Here is a 16,887-nt window from a genome sequence, read left to right as displayed (position 1 = left end):
GAGAGAGAGAGAGAAGGTGGTAGATGATTTAAAAATCTTAAAAATAAGCACAGGAGAAGGGAAAGGAGGACTTTCTGGAGAAATGTATCCCATAGTTACATCTCAATAATTGTATCTCTGATATTTCAAAAACTCAAAAAGCCGTGACTAAATTAATACCTATTATGAAAAACCTCAAATTCTTGATTATGCTCTGTTGGAATTCCTCTTTAAATTTACACCCAGATGTAGTTTCTCTTCTGGTGTTATTAAAATTTGGTATTCTGTTTCTGCACAATTCTCACATTTAGCTGCATACATTGAGTTTCATTTTTATCTTGATCTTCGTGTCTTTCATCTTTAATTAGCTGCTATTGTGAAAATTTAAATCTCATATCAAAAGAACTGCACAAAAGTCCCAGACCTATTTCCTCACTTTGATGTTTCTGTCCCCTGAATGGCAGCAGCTGATGACAGTGTAAGCTAGAACACGGACTAATTCACCTTGGAAGCACATACGCTGGGTTTTCTTTCCTGTAAAGCTACCAGGTCTTTGATTTCTACTTCATCCTGCTCTCTTAGACTCTGCATGATGTAAGCTTCTCTGCCCAGAACAAAACTCAGCAAAGCCCACAGCACGGGAAACCTTTTATTTCTTTACACTCAGAGCTCAGGGTAACTGTCATATGTTCTTTATGTAACCAACAACAGTGTTGACTATCTTCACTGAGCAGGGGAAAGACAAAAATTTCCAATCAAACAATACTAGGCACCCGTGAAAGCCATCCTCCACATGGTACCAGGTCACAGGGACGCCCTGGTCTTCAAAGCGCTTCTTGTAAAGCAAGCCATCATCCCGGAGGATGTCATTCTCACAGGTCACCAGGAATACCTCAGGGAGCTGAGCAATGACCTTGTCATCTGCTAAGACAGGTGAAATTTGTACATCGAAAATGTGTTTTGTTTCTAGATAGGCAGCCTCATTAAAACATCCAAGAAATTCAGGCTTTAAGTCTTGACTCCAGAACCTTCTGGGGATGTTGTCAGAGCTGATCCATTTCCTGTACTTCTTCCACTTGTCCAGAGGTATGACAGCACCTGTCAACATGGCATCTTTCCAAGAGACGTCAATGGCCAGGTATTTACACAAAAAGAAAATCATGAATTCTCTAGTAAGAAATGGGACATTTTTACTCTTCTGATGAGATGGTAAGCAGAAATTAATGGCCTGGATTATTGGCGTAATCAGGATTTGAGCCCTGATCTTGGGGAGACTAGGGCTACTTAGCAAGACCTGGACGATAGTGGCCACAACCCAAGCTCCAATACTCTCTCCACAGAGCACCACCCGAGAGGGATCTACCCCATAGGTTTCCAGGCCTCTCAGGAACTGGATCGTGGCACTCAGGCAGTCATTGAAAAGGACAGGGTGGTGGTAGTGAGGAAGCTTGCGGTATCTAAGGGAGAAAGAGCAAACACAGCGTGCTTATTTACAAAGGGGGAACTGGAGGCCATTTCAATCCCCATCCTCCACTCTCAGAGGGGACTGAATATGACTCGATCCACAGAGTGTTTCTAATAAGTAAACATGGTAGCCATCATTTTTCTTACATGGACTTGAGGAGCATACTCAGAGTCATTCATTCAACCCAGGATTCTCCATTCCCGCCCACACCATGCTTCTCTCGGATGAGTCAACCACACACAGGATAAGGTGAGTTCAAAGCTGTTGCCTTTAGAAGTCAATTAGCCACCAAATACCCAGAAAAGTCATTTGGAACTACTGCTACTTCTATTGACACCGATTCGGGGGACACCTCTCCTGATGTACTGGGCACGTGCTGATCATTGTTAAAACTACAGCTAGAAACCCTTCAAAATGATATTGATGCTAATACTAAGGTCTGTCCATAAACATTCCTTTCGATGTTTATTTTTCTGTAGTTAAGCTAAAAGTGTGACAAGGGGGTAGTTTTACCTCTTATTCGAGAGCTCTTAAACTCTTCCTTGTTGCTCTGGTTGCCATGAGGAAGTGGCTAATAGTCAAACAACCAACTGGACTACTCTTGTGCCTGTTCTGGGCACTTTGAGCCCCACGCACACCTTGAGAAAGCTATCAGACATCCATGGCCACTTGCCACCAACTCACAGCTCCAGCTCTCACCCTTGCAGCCCAGCCAGCACTGTTTTGAACATCGTGCATCAGACTCTCCCTGCCACTTCCATCAAAGCCAGAGGAGAGACCGTGGCCCTAATAGTCTAATGGAGGGACTCTTGGGACTGCTACAAGAGGAACGATGTAACGATTCTCATGGATATAGTTATTCATTTGCGTGATGAAGGTCTGCTAAGACTAAAACACATAGGCTTTTTTAAACTCCATATGACAGTTGAATGAGAAATGTCCACATAGACTCATGTATTTAAACACACTTGGTCTCAGTGGTGGTGTTTGGGATGGTTATAACCTCTAGGGGATGTGGCCTTGATAGAGGAAGTATGTCACTGAAGGCTGACTAGAAGAGTCCACAGCTTCACCCTGCTTCCTGTTTTGGTTTCTTCTGCTTTCCATGTACGGGTGAGATGTGTTGCCCCGTTTTCCTGCTGACATCCCTCCCTCCCCTGCCCTTATGGCCTCTGACCCTTGGGAACCATAAACCAAAATAAACCCTTTCTTTCTTAAATTGTTTATAGTCAGAGAGTTTCTATTAAAAATAACTAATCTGGAGCTGGTGCCAAGAGTAGGGTTGTTGCTGTGAAAATCTCAGTCATACTGTTTTCTGAGGAAAAGTTTAGAAGTTTAGACTGTTTGGTCAAAAGTGAGACCCCAGCCCTCTGACACCCCTATATCCAAAGAGGCTAGAATGTAATATTGAGTTGGAACTGTTACCCCAAACTGCCAAGCGCTTGGACTCCAATTCTTAGCCTGCCAAGCACTGACCCCTCCCCAGGGAGGGTCAGGACCATTCCCACAGGGTATTTAGGCTTGTGGGGATGGGGAAAAATGAACACGTGGTTTTGGGTTTGCACGTGTGCTTCCTCTGTCTTTGCCGTGCCATGCTCCCGACCACCTGGGAGTACGTCATTAATTAAACACAGGCATTTGATTTGGTCTAATTTAGTTTAATTGGAGTTCTTTGTATTGGCAGAGTGACTCATATTAAGATTTTTCTTAACATAGACCTTAAAAGTCATTGTGAGAATGACTGGCCTAATTTGAAGCCCAAGCCATGAGAAGAAGCCCATGCCGGACACTGCCTGGAACAGGAATCTGGATAGCCCAGAGACTTAGGACAGAACCAAACATGACTAACAAAAAAGAAAAAAGATAATCTGCTGTAGTCGTAGATCAGTGTCTAGCCCCATCATCTTCAAAGAGGCTTCCTCCAGCAGCTGATGGCAGCAGATGCAGAGATCACAGCCAAACATTACGTGGAACTCGGGAACCCACAGAGAGGGGGAGGAATGATCGTAAGAGCCAGAGGGGTTAAGGAGAACACAGCTCACAGAATCTACAAACAGGGCTCATAGGGGCTCCCAGAGACTGAAGCAGCAATCATGGAGTCTACATGGGTCTGTCCTAGGCTCTCTGCATACATGCCGTGGTTGTTTAGCATGGGGTTTTTGAGGGGCTCCTAAAAGTAGGGGTGGGGATGTCTCTGACTCTTTTGCTTGCTCCTGGGATCCTTTCTCTTTTACTGGATTGCCTCACCCAGCCTTGATATGGGCATGGTACTCTCTAATCTCGTATTCGCATTGCAAGTTGGGGGCATCTTTTCAGACTTCTGTTGTTTTGATTATAGTGTGCCCATGTATATGGGACCATGTGCAAGAGAATCAGCATCCCTGGACTTCTTTTGGAGATCTTTAGTTTTAAAAACCCCACACTACAAATGCTGCCTCCAATGGAGAAGTCATCAACAGTCCCAGGATTCTCAGGCCACTCACCCCACTGAGAGCAATACTGAGTCTGTCTCCCGGACCAGAAAACTGCACAGGTTGTGGTATGTGTCTGCAATAGAAGGTCCAGCATGGAACAGTTGTGAGGAGAACACACAGAACTTAGCAATGCTGCAGCCCCATGAATAGCAGCTACCGTAATGGACATGGCTGACATTTCCTCTCTGAAGTTCAGAGAATCTCACATGCTTCAGTATATCAAAAGCAAGGAGAAGTCAAAGTGACCAAATGGGAGAGACATTAAGGTGCATGGGAAAGGCTGAAGTGTGCAGGAGTGGGTTCTATAGTGTGTTTTTAAGGGCCCTTCTCTAGGGAGAGAAGACTAAATGGAACTATGGAAAGTGGAGCTAGTCCACCACTGTGGGAAAGCAGAGCTGGAGAGGTGAATAGATTTTCACAACAGCGATCCAGCTGTGCTCAAGGATGCATATAAGTATGGGGCCTTTGTGGGAAAAAAAAAAAAGGAATAACCAGTGCTCTGAGTGGGAAAGAGGGAGTGACACCCAGTGCCAGAATAGCTCCACTCAGACATTGCTGTCCCAACCTGGACACAGACTAGTACGGAAAATATTGCCATGGAGATTACTATGTGACCGGCTGATTTGATCCCCAGTCTTTCCGTCTACAGTCTCTAACAGAAGTTCTAACTTCCATTTGTTTTGACTCTCCCCACCCCAAAAGGTCCTCATGGGAATGTGTACAAGACTCTGCCTGTCATGGGGTCCTTCCTCTCCTGTCCCACATGGAAGCTACTTACCTAGACTACCAAAGATAGCAGCCCCTCCATGGTAGAAGATGATGCCTCTCCGGAGTTGGGAGGACATCGTCTTGGGCTGGAACAGTCTCACAGGGATTGATCCAAAACGCATGTTGGTTACCAGCACAGTAGGGTCCTTCTTTATGGCCCCTATATCACAAATAACCTGAACAAACTTGTTCATAGTGCAAATTCTCAGTTTCTCTAGTGTGTTCCCCTGTTGGAGAAAAATGAAGGGGTGAGGGCAGGGGATTGTAGAGCAGGAAGGTAGAAGCTGCAACTACTTACCATAGTTCAAACATAGTCACCATTTCTCACCTGCCTCCTACATGTACAACAGTCTCACGGGCATACAACTGACTTTGAACTCTTCCATATGAGGAAGGCAGTTCATACTTTTCTTCCTAAAAAACCTCCACTGGAGGATGATGATGTTGGGACCCAAGTATTAGTTTTCTCTAAATTCATGTTGAAATGTCATTGTCATTGTCAGTGTTAAAAGATCAATCATTTAAATGGTGGTGACACAGAAGCCCCATGTGTGGATTAAGTTCATGATGAAGGGAAAGGAATCATTACCTCTGGCACAGTCTCCTGGGGAGTGAGTTTGGCTGAAATTTTCTGTCTTATGAACATAGGCACACTTGTCTTTCTACCATGGGATGATACAAAGAAGGCCCACTGATGACACCTAGTTCGTGGGTTTTCCAAACAAACCCTGTAAGACAAACTACCTTCTATTGTCTGTAAATCACCTGGTCTGTGGTACTGTTAGAGCAACATAAAAAAATAAGACTTGGCCTGAAGGAAAACCAGCTTAGGGCTAAGTGACCATTAGTCATTAAGAAAGACAAAACTGAATGTCCCAGGTGATAGCCCTGACTTCAATGTCCCAGTTAGTTGTCAACGGACACACCCAAAAGTTGCCTGAGAATAGATTCAGTTGATACATTGCAAGATCAGATTGTTCCGAGGAGATTGCTGTGTGAGATTGTCTTGGTTGTTAATTGATGTTAAAGGATGGTTCAGCCCACTATAGGCATTACCATTCCCTAGCCAAATGGGCCTGGGCTATATCAGAAAGCTGAATAAGCACGATCTTTTGAGAAACCCACGAAGCAGTGTTCCTCTCTGGTTTCTGCTTCTTCAAATTACTGTTTGAGTTTTTGTCCTAACTCCAGTGATCAACAGCGACCTGGAGGCTGTAGCCTGAAATAAATCCTTTCCTCCCCTAAATCATTTACGGTCAGAGTTTCAACGCAGCAAAATAAAGGAAATCAAAACATTGAGCGTCTTTTGCTCTCTGGGTGACTGTACCCAGCCTGAGATGGCAACGACAGTTTCTTAGCAATGTCAACTCACTGCTACTCACAGCTTTGGGCTATGGGGGACGCTTAGTCTGTGTGTGTCATGGACTGGAAGAAGTCATATGATGAACTAGGGATGTGATACGGCCCCTAACACAGGGATAAAAAGGCCTGCACACACTCCCCAAATGGGTTCTGTGGCTTTGTTTTTATTTATTGATTTGGAAGAAAGGGGTAATGCGTATATAAGGTTGTCAGGGCACAGTTTAGAGTCAGTTGTCTTCTTCCAGCATGTGGATTCCACGGTTTAAACTCAGCTCATCGGGTTTCACGGCAAGAGCTTTTGCCCAGTGAACCAATTCACTGACCATTCCAATTTGATTTTAAGCTAATATGCTCACTCTGATATATCTTTGCTAATATAAATTATAGCTATGTTTCAGGAAACATTACAGGGTCTCACAGTGTATGTGCTAAATGCTCACAGTCACTGGATTGTATCCTCTATGGACTTCATGCTTGGGGTACTTCTTTGTCATAAGGAGAGCACCATGGTGGGCTAACAACAAAAATTATAGCAACAGGAGCTTACCAGGTACCTATAATGTGTCAGCGCTAGCCCAAGTAGTTTCAGTTACCAACTTGCTTGAGCCTTCTAAGTCAAGCACAAGAATTTGCTCTGTGACAAAATGGGAAGCTGAGGCATGTCAGTGTTGAAGTGCCTTGTTCAGAGTTGCTCAATAAGATGCAACTGAGGAACTGGAAAGAATTTATGGTTGCAATCAAACGAGCATGATTTCAAATGTGAGCCCTACTTCCAGCTAACTGGAAAGCACTGGGCATTATCACTGCACACCAACCTCCCTTGTCTGCAAATGAGAAACTGACGTCCATGGAAGGGACCTAAGAAGGAGGAGGAAATTGGCAGACTACAAAGCTCATTCCTTTGGTTTTTGGCTCTCAAATTTGTGTTCGTCTGGGACCAAGAGTAGGCTCTTATTTGAGAACTGTAGAATCTTTCCAGGTTTCTTTCTTCTCCTTAAACTTCTCATCCTCTTGTCTACATCTTCATACATTAAAACACCTGGATTTCCTCTTGTTCTCCTCCCTCCTGGACAGCATGCCCGAGGGGCTTTGGATGGATAGAAGAGGCAGGGTCCTCTTATATATGAAGCACATGCTGCAGGACCAACCCTAGATCATCACCTCATCTTAGGTGAAAACCTGTACTATCTGTCAACTGTGAGTATTTAGCTTAGGGGCTATTCTCTCTCTCTCTCTCTCTCTCTCTCTCTCTCTCTCTCTCTCTCTCTCTCTCTCTTAAATTTTGGAGAATTTCATACATGAGTACTGTATTGATATCATTTGTATCATTTCTAGCTCTCTATTCCCTGTTCCTCCTCACTCCCTCTCAAATTTATGACCCCTTCTTTAATTAGTATGTTACACATACACACACATGCATGCTGCATGTGTATATACCACCAACTGTGTTCACTTAGCATTGCTGTTATGAACATGTTTTAGGGCTGACAACTTGGGATTAGATGACCTAGCGCAGAACTCGCCCTGGAGAAAACGGATCCTTCCTCTCTGTGCAGCCGTTGATTACCTGTAGCTCTTCATCTAACGTTGAGGTTTTGTGCAATTTCCCCCACCCGCAATGGCATGGCACCTGGTATTGCCATTGTGCAGGCCTTATTTAGGCAGTCAAATCTCATCAACCATAGCTGAGATTTCATGGGCGCAGCTTCCCTGGCGTGTCTAGAAGACACTATCTTGCAGCAAGCACCCTAGTCCGTATCTTCTTACAGTATGATCAAAATTCAGAGAATTGGGGCCTATTCTTAAATAAGTTCTAGCGATTAGAAAGATCCAGATGCCGGGGGGGGGGCATTTGGAGACCCAGGGCCCTCATTTGTGGTGCTGGGCTCTAGCCTAGCCTGAAATTGTCAGTCTTTTTATTTCTCCAACACGGTCCATTTTTCCTCGTGAAAAATCCCAACAGCATAGGAACATACATTTTTACCACTTATCAAAGCCTAGGAATATTTATGACTTGAAATCCAGTACTTCCACCTACCTGATCAGAAAAAATGCCCTTGTTCCCATAAGGATTCTGAAACACAGGTTAAACAAAAAGCTCTCACAGCCAATGAGAGCCAAGCAGAAATGCTCATCAGATTGCTTGGCTGAGTGCTTCCCACCCCTTCTCTCCTACCTCTTCCCTTTAAACAATCCTCTGGGGTAATAACTGTTCTATTTGGCCACTACCAAGGATCCCCACACCCCAGTACGGGAGCATCGGGACTTTTTCAAATTGCCTATCTTCCATATTCTTTTTATATGTGCTGCACTTGTTGGCAGGTGCTGATCCCTGACCCCAATCTCAAGCCCCAACCCTGGCACAGAGCTCAGCTTTCCAGGGCAGCCAGGCTGAAAGGCTGAGTGATTATCACATGCATGATTTGCCCTGTAAACAGTGCCTGCCCTGTGCTCAGGACAAAGTTGAACAAGCTAATTTATGGTCTCAGGGTCTCTCACACTGATGCCAAAAGCACCTGCAGTCAGGCAGATGGGAAGAAAGAAGAGGATGGAGCTGTGGTTGAAGGCAATGGTGGAACCTCTCAGATGATGAGCGCTCGGTGGCCAGCAACTCCATCTGAAATTCACTGCGATCCCCAGATCGCACAGATGCATGTGTAAATAAAACTAATTTTAAAAAGTTATCTAGGACGGTGATGTGGTGCAGCAGGTAAAACGATTGGTACACAAACCTGTAAATCTGAGATCAATCCCTGGATACCCAATAAAAAAACTCAAATACAGCGGCATGCATCTAAAATACTATCACTCCTTTCATGAAACCAGAAGCAGAGACAGTCATCCAGACACTCACGGAGCAGCTCTCCCGGAGCACTCGGTGTGGCAGAAACAAGATGACAGGACCCAGATGCTGCATTACAGGTCATGCAGCCTGTAATCCCAGCACTCGGGAGGTGGAAGCAGTGGGCTCAAGGCTGGGCTGGACTATATAGTGAGACTATCTCAAAGGAAAAAAGATAAAGGGAATGGTGAAGAAGGAAGGAAGGAAGGAAGGAAGGAAGGAAGGAAGGAAGGAAGGAAGGAAGGAAGGAAGGAAGGAAGGAAGGAAGGAAGGAAAGAAGTAAAGAAGGAAAGAAGGAAAGAAGGAAAGAAGGAAAGAAGGAAAGAAGGAAAGAAGGAAAGAAGGGAAAGGAAATATGAGTGAGAAGAAAAAAAGGAGCAGGGAGAACAGGGGAAGAAAGAAGAAACATAGGAAACTCCCATGATTCTGAAATTCCTCAGATTCTGTCTAGTGGGAATCTAGGAAAAGAGAGGAGGGAAATGAAAATAGAAGAAACAATAAGATACAAACAGCACCCCCAATCCGTGGTGTCCCCAAGAGCAAACTCACCAAGGCCATGAGGAAGAGCACAAAACAATGCATGACCCTCAACTTGACTGGATGCTTTAAAGAGGAAGGAACTTCTGTCGTGAGAAAATGCTTAACCACAGCCCATACAAAGAGTCCCAGGAAGAATGTGGTCAGTCCCCCGAACAATAGCAGCCACAGGACAGCCATGGCCCCCAAACCCTTAGGAGCTGCTGTCCTGAAGAACTAACTTCAAAAGCTCTGAAAGAAACAGCTAAGCTGCTTTTATACACTGCGTCTTCCAACCCAATGCTTCAAGCATGCTCCTAAACTGACCTGTACTCCAGATAGCCACATAAGCCAGCCAAAAAGAAGAGAGGTACTTGTTTCCTGGGGAGCAAAAGAACAGAAAATCATATCTCGCCCACCAAGGTGGATTGGTGTGGGACAATTGTCTGTATTCTGTCAATTATATTTTAAATAAATGCTGATTGGTCAGTAGCCAGGCAGGAAGTATAGGTGGGACAACCAGACAAGAAATAGAGGTGGGTCAATGAGAACAGGAGAATTCTGGGGGAAAGCTTGGCCCACAGTCCTGGCCCAACCACAGAAGCAAGATGTGACTGCCTCGCTGAAAAAGGTACTGAGCCATGTGGCTAACACAGATAGGAATAATGGGCTAATATAAGTTGTAAGAGTTAATAAGAAGCCCGAGATACTAGGCCAGTCAGTTTTTAACTAATATAGACCTCTGTGTGATTTCTTTGTGGGGACCGGGAAGGACAGAAAACCTCAGACAACAGTGGATTTGAGAGGTGGGTTTCTCACAGTGTTATGAGACTCTTATACATCCCTGCAACTGGGGAATTTGGGGAAGAGGTCTGACATGGGTTATACAGTCTTAATGTGCAGGCCCTTCAACTGCATCACTTGAGAAATGCCCCCCTTCCACACCAGAGTCTATTAGGGTGAGGAACACACACCTCATTCCCAACTTCTTGGCTCACTACCTTCCCATTATCCAGTACCCCATCCAGGATGCAGAGGTTTGCAGATAATTTTCTGGTTTAAAAAAAATCATCGACTTAGGATTGGTGACATGGTTTAACAGTGACAGGTACTTGGGGTGAAGGCTGACGACATGAGTTCAATCCCTAAGACTGACATGATGAGAAAAGAGGAAATTCAAGTACTGAAACTTGTCCTCTGCCTTTCATACATGCACTGTGACGTGCCAACAGAGGCACGTGTAAATAAAAGTAATTTTAAAAAGTTATCCAGGACGGTGATGTGGTGCAGCAGGTAAAACGGTTGGCACACAAACCTGTAAACCTGAGATCAATCCCTGGATACCCAATTAAAAAAAACTCAAATACAGTGGCATGCATCTAAAATATTATCACTCCTTTCATGAAACCGGAAGCAGAGGCAGTCATCCAGACACTCACGGAGCAGCTCTCCTGGAGCACTCGGTGTGGCAGAAACAAGATGACAGGACCCAGTTGCTGAAAGGTGTCTTCTGATCTCCACAAGCACACAGTGCACACTCACAGACACATCATAAACACACAGTGTAATAGATAACTTTTATGAAAGAGAAAAAATAGGATTGGTCTACTTGATCCCTCAAGAAAAACACACCTAGTCGTAGAAAATAAACAAGTATCTTAGGGTGAAAAGACGGAAAACTTATTCCAAGCAAATGGAACAAAAAAAAAAAAAAAAAAAAAAGAGGACCTCACTACAGCTACTCTATTATGAAAAAAATAGTCTGGATCCAAAACCGATACGAAGAGACAATGGTCACTTCATCCTGGCTGAAAGAACAACTCATGAATAGGATATTATAATTCTAAACATACACACACTGCATACAGCTACCCCCAACTTCATAGAACAAATATTACTAGATATAAAGTTACATATTAATCCCAGCATATTAACAGTGGGCAACTTCAGTATTCCATCTCAACAATAGAAATGTCATCTTTCTCCCAAAAGTTGATATATATAATTTGATTGTGTGTGTTTATCAAGTTTTGCTATTGGGATAATGCTAACTTCATAAAAGAGTTCAATAATTGTAGTGTTTTGAATGAGAATGTCCCCTTCCACAGGCTTGGGTATGTTAACACCTGGTCCCCAGATGATGGAATTCTTGAGGAGGTTTAGAAGGCACGGTCTTGTTGAAGGAGGTAAGTCATTGGATGGAGGCTTTGTGAGTTTAAAGACTTGCACCATTTCCAGTTTGCTTTTTCTACCACCTGACTAGAGTTCAAGATGTGAGCCCTCAGCATCCTGTTCCTCCCACCATGCCTGCTGCATATTGTCACGCCTCCCCACCATGACAGATTCTTACCTCTCTGGAACCACAAGTTCAAATAAATTCTTCCTTCCATATGTTACCTTGGTCATAGTGTCTATCAGAGCCACACAAAAATGACTCATACAGTTTCATTTCCAACTTTCTTAGTTTATGAAATAGTTTGAAAGGCATTGACGTTAGTTCTCTTTCGAAAGTCTGGTAGATTGGTACAATGAATGCATCTGAGCCAAAACTGTTTCTACTGGAAGATTTGTTTCCTATATCGATCTTGATGCTTGTCATGGATTTAAATTGTTTATCTCTAATGTTTAATTTTGATAAATAATATGCATATAAAATTCATCCACTTATCTTATCATTTCCTACTCAGTGGGATATGATCTTTTAAGGACTGCACTAATAATTTTATGAATTTTTAAAATATCTATCATGATAATTCTATTTTGGTCTTAAGAGTTTTTGATCTGGACTGGAGAGATGGCTCAGAGGTTAAGAGCACTGACTGCTCGCTCTTCCAGAGGTCCTGAGTTCAATTCCCAGCAACCACATGGTGACTCACAGCCATCTGTAATGAGATTTGGTGCCCTCTTCTGCCCAGCAAGGATACAGACAGACAGAACACTGTATACATAATAAATAAATCTTTAAAAAAAAAAGAGTTTTTGATCTGAGCTTTCTTTCTCTTGATTAGTTTATTAGGGTTGGTCAACATATTTATCATTACAAAAAAAAAATCTATACTTTGTTTTATTGATTCTTTGTATTCTATTTATTTCTTTTTTTGATTTTCTTTTTTTTGTTCTTTTTTAATTAATATTTCCACCTGCTCCCCGTTTCCCATTTCCCTCCCCTCCTCCCAAATATTGCCCCCTCCCCCCACTCTCCTCCCCCTATCCCCACTCCTCTTCTCCACCCCCCACACCATTCCCCTTCCCTTTCGATACTGAAGAGCAGTCCAAATTCTCTGCCCTGCAGGAAGACGAAGGTCTTCTATCTACGTCCAGGAAGGTGAGCGTCTAAACAGGCTAAGCTCCTACAAAGCCAGTTCATGTATTAGGATCGAAACCTAGTGCCATTGTCCTTGGCTTCTCATCAGCCTTCATTGTCCGCCATGCTCAGAGAGTCCAGTTTCAACCCATGCTTATTCAGTCCCAGACCAGCTGGCCTTGGTGGGCTCCCAATAAATCAGATCCACTGTCACAGTGGGTGGGTGCATCCCTCGTGGTCCTGATTTCCTTGCTCATGTTCTCCCTCCTTCTGCTCCTCATTTGGACCTTAAGAGCTCAGACCGTTGCTCCAAATTGAGTCTCTGTCTCTACCTCGACAAGATTGCAGGGCAAAAACTGGGAACTTGCGGGGGAGGTGGCATGGGGCAAAGGGGAAATGGGATGAGAAACATGAGAAGGGGAGGATGGGAGGAGCTCGGGGGATTGGGATGGTTGGGATATAGGAAGGGTGGATACGGGAGCAGCGAAGTATATATCCTAACTAAGGGAGCCATCTTAGGGTTGGCAAGAGACTTGACTCTAGAGGGGTTCGCAGGTGTCCAGGGAGATGTCCCCAGCTGGTACCTTGGGCAACTGAGGAGAGGGAACCTGAAATGACCCTATCCTATACTGATGAATGTCTTACATATCACCTTAGAACCTTCATCTGGCGATGGATCGAGGTATTCTATTTATTTCTATTTCATAAAGTTCTCCCCTGATCTTAATATTTTTATTTTTATCTACTGAATTTGGGTTTGGTCTACTCTGGTTTTTCTGAAGTGTTAAGGCAGAGCACAAAATTATCTATTTGGAATTTATCTGACATTTAATATAAATATTTCGCACTATGATTTCCCTTTTAGACTGCTGTGAATGTATTCTATTGTTTTGATATACTGTATTTTCGTTCTTATTCATTTCAGAAATTTCTTGATTTCATCACTTTTCCATTCAATATTCAATAACAGGAAATTTGATCTCATGAACATATAAATGTTCTATAGTTTCTCTCAGTGTTGTGTTGTAGTTTTGCTCCATTATAATCAGGTAGAACACAAAGAATTACTTCAATTCTCCCATATTTGTTAATACTTGTCTTGTGTTATAATACATGGTCTGGTTTTGTTTTTTGTTTTTTTTGTTTTTTTTTTTGAGAAAATTCCATGAGCTTCTGAACAAAAGAGTATTCTCACGTGGGATTGAATGTTCTATAGATGTCAAATCTATTTGATCTGTGATGTCATTTATTTCAGGCGTTTCTCTATGGGAGCAATACTGTATGACCCATTGGCTGGTAAGTGGAGGCAACAGAATCTCCCACTATTACTGTATTGGGTATAACCTGTTACTTTGGCCTTTTAGTAATGCTTATTTTATGAAATTAGGTATACCCATGTTTTGTGTGTATATGTTTAGAACCAAATGTTCTCTTGATGTATTCTCCCATTAATCACTATGCAGTGACCTTTATCTCTTATGACTAGATTTGGTTTAAAGTCAGCTGTGTCAGCTATTACAACAACTTCTGCTTGTCTTCTAGATTCATTTACTTGGAATATATTTTCCCATCCTTTTGTCATAAGTATTGTCTGTCCTATATTGTGAGGCACATTTCTTGGAGACTTTAATATAAGATGCTATTCTGTGTCATTTAATTAAGAAACTAAGACTATAAACATTTAGAATGAAATGTGTCTGTTTTTTACCATTCTGTTGATTGTACAATCTTCGTGTTTTCCTATTACTCCCACTTGCTTAAATATTTTCAAGAGTGCTTTATTCTTCCCTGTGGCCATGACTGCCATACACAGAGACATTTTCAGGCCACACAGCACACTGCGTGATAGATTTAGCTTTTATTAAAACAAAAAGGGTTTATGTGCTGCACGGTGCTTGCCAGAGTTGAGGTGTTGAACACAGCTCCCACCCAGCAGTCCCAGAGCTAGCAATAAATGTACCTCTACCATATTGAAAGGCCAAGAGAGGAGGAGCCAGCATTCAAGGCTGCCACCACCACACTGCTTACCATTTTAAAATGTTCCTTGTCAGAAAAGGATTTCAGATACACAATAGGACAAATTCAGACATAAAAGACCTCTAAATGAAACAGTGTGTTTTAAAAATGTATGTAAGCTTAGGAGAAAGAAGAAAGAAAATTATAGATAAAACAAAAGTCTTTAAAGAGACAGTAAAAGTAATACAAAAGAGTACAGTCATAGATTAAAGGAGAAAAGAAAAATAAGCCACATAAAGATGGAATATACACAAAGAGTCTGGAGTGTGTATATTATTGCATTTTCTTTGAATTTTTTGACTGCAAAGGGACATTTGATTCTAGGGGCTGCCAAGTTAAACTAACATAAAAATATTTTGACTTCAAAATTTGGTTCTAAAGATATATTGATTTGGAAAAGAGGTTCTGCTTTTGTTTCCACAGAAGAAGAGAACCTGTGGATTCCTTCCAGGCTAATGTGGTTTGATGGAACAAGTTCCCCTGAAAGTTCTCCCTGAACCCTAAAAATACTTTACCCAACAAAAAGCAGGAAGCAATTTGGAGAAAACTATGCCCAAATTACCAAAATAATTGTTTATAAATGCTTGCTTTCATTTAAAAAGGGGTTAGGTATAAATTGTTAATGTTCACAATCAATCTCTTTTTATAAAAATAAGGGAGATATGATACAGAGATGAATATCATTAGTATGGATCTTGATCTATTGATATAAATTTAAGGTCAGTTTTTATATGTATTTTGTCTTGCTTAAGGTATTATGTTTCAACAGCTCATTTAAAATGTAATGTATAATTAAAATTGCAGATTAATAGGTAGTCATTTATAATAATCAAACTTGTAGTCTTGTTAGCTAAGTTTTCTAGATATATAGAGATATATTTCAGTTAGATAGATAATCTTCAACACTTCAAAGACCTACAGAATATAGCATTAAAACGGTTTTAAGAACTTAGACTTTTCTCAACAGTGATACATGTTTGCTTCTGGAAGCAGCAATTATTTCAGAGAGGTTGATGAGCACTAAGAAACCCGTTATTGAATTTCCCTTCAATATGACAAGGCTAGCCATTCAGGTAAGAAACTGTTCTTGCCTGGACTGCTTGATGGTATTCTGTATGAACTGGATATGCAGGATACACAAAAAAAGTGACTGCTAAATATTCCAAAAGACAGATAGTCCTTCAGGTTTCCTGCTTCACAGAAGCTGCCAGACAACTGCAGGACACAGAATAATGTTACTGACAAACTGACAATATAGGCAAAACACCCTTTCAAATTACCTGCTTCATTGGAAAGTCTGTCAGATACTATGGGCCTGTAGGTTAAATATGGATGCCTCAATGTTACAGAAGAACATTGGGTGACTATCTAGGCAGCAAGATGTCTCTGTCAATTCTAGAGCTTTGGAAAATGCTTACAATGCACTTCCTGTTTACTTATATAATATACCCTTCTATGATCTTTGATGGAGTTGAAGACAAATAGTTATAATTATAGTTTTCCTTAGTTATGATGAAAGATAAATTAAATATAAAATTTTAGACTCACAAAAAATATTGTAACTGTAATTCTTGCTTGATAACTGTTTTGTATATGTAATTTTACTATGTTAAAGTTAAAACCTTCCTTTTTAATTATACAGAAAAGGGGAGATGATATGGAATGTCCTCCTATATATGTGTTGCTTTTATTGGATAATGAATAAAGCCAATAGTTTAGCAGAGTAAATCCATGTCGGAAATCCAAGCAGAAATATAGAGAGCATGCAGAGTCAGTCAGAGACCTCATATACCTGCTGAAGGAGACAGACACACCATAACCATAGGGACCTTACCAGTAGACCACAGCCTCATGGTGAGACACAGGTTAATAGAAATAGGTTTATTTAAGATGTAAGAGCTACCTAAGGAATACTCTATAATGGGACCTCCTGAAACTGAAAAGCTTCTGTAAAGCAAAGGACATGGTCAACAAGACAAAACAACAGCCTACAGAATGGGAAAAGATCTTCACTAACCCCACATCAGACAGAGGTCTGATCTCCAAAATATACAAAGAACTCAAGAGATTGGTCATCAAAAGAACAAATAATCCAATCAAGTGATAAATGTTTACAGCATATAAGAGAATTATTCCACAGCAGTCCCCTTTTGTTGGCGGG

At 41.9% G+C, this 16,887-nt stretch overlaps 1 protein-coding gene across 2 annotated transcripts; it reads right to left on the bottom strand.

Annotated features, from left to right (window-relative positions):
• Positions 1–661: 661 nt before the first annotated feature.
• LOC130884306 (arylacetamide deacetylase-like 4) lies at positions 662–9,607 on the bottom strand. Of its 2 annotated transcripts, none has more exons than XM_057785419.1 (4): positions 9,440–9,607; positions 4,697–4,913; positions 3,928–3,991; positions 662–1,436 (listed from the first exon to the last, which is right to left on the bottom strand). In XM_057785419.1, the coding sequence occupies exons 1-4, from the start codon at positions 9,605–9,607 to the stop codon at positions 662–664; spliced, it is 1,224 nt and encodes a 407-aa protein (XP_057641402.1). The 2 variants fall into 2 exon arrangements, with proteins under 2 accessions (XP_057641402.1, XP_057641403.1); XM_057785420.1 differs by having other exon boundaries at positions 4,742–4,913.
• Between the last annotated feature and the right edge of the window lie 7,280 nt (positions 9,608–16,887).

Source organism: Chionomys nivalis, chromosome 11 (genome assembly GCF_950005125.1).
Source record: "Chionomys nivalis chromosome 11, mChiNiv1.1, whole genome shotgun sequence".
NCBI lineage: Eukaryota > Metazoa > Chordata > Mammalia > Rodentia > Cricetidae > Chionomys > Chionomys nivalis.
This window is presented reverse-complemented; position numbering and strand designations above follow the sequence as displayed.

Bases quoted from the DNA above. Each gene is read 5' to 3' on its own strand.
- LOC130884306 (XM_057785419.1), bottom strand. From the start codon at position 9,607: ATGGCTGTCCTGTGGCTGCTATTGTTCGGGGGACTGACCACATTCTTC. The intron at 4,914-9,439 runs GTGAGTTTGCTC...TTTCTCCAACAG, and splicing joins TGCTCTTCCTCATGGCCTTG to GGGAACACACTAGAGAAACT. The intron at 1,437-3,927 runs GTGAGTGGCCTG...TTTCTCCCTTAG, and splicing joins TCAGTATTGCTCTCAGTGGG to ATACCGCAAGCTTCCTCACT.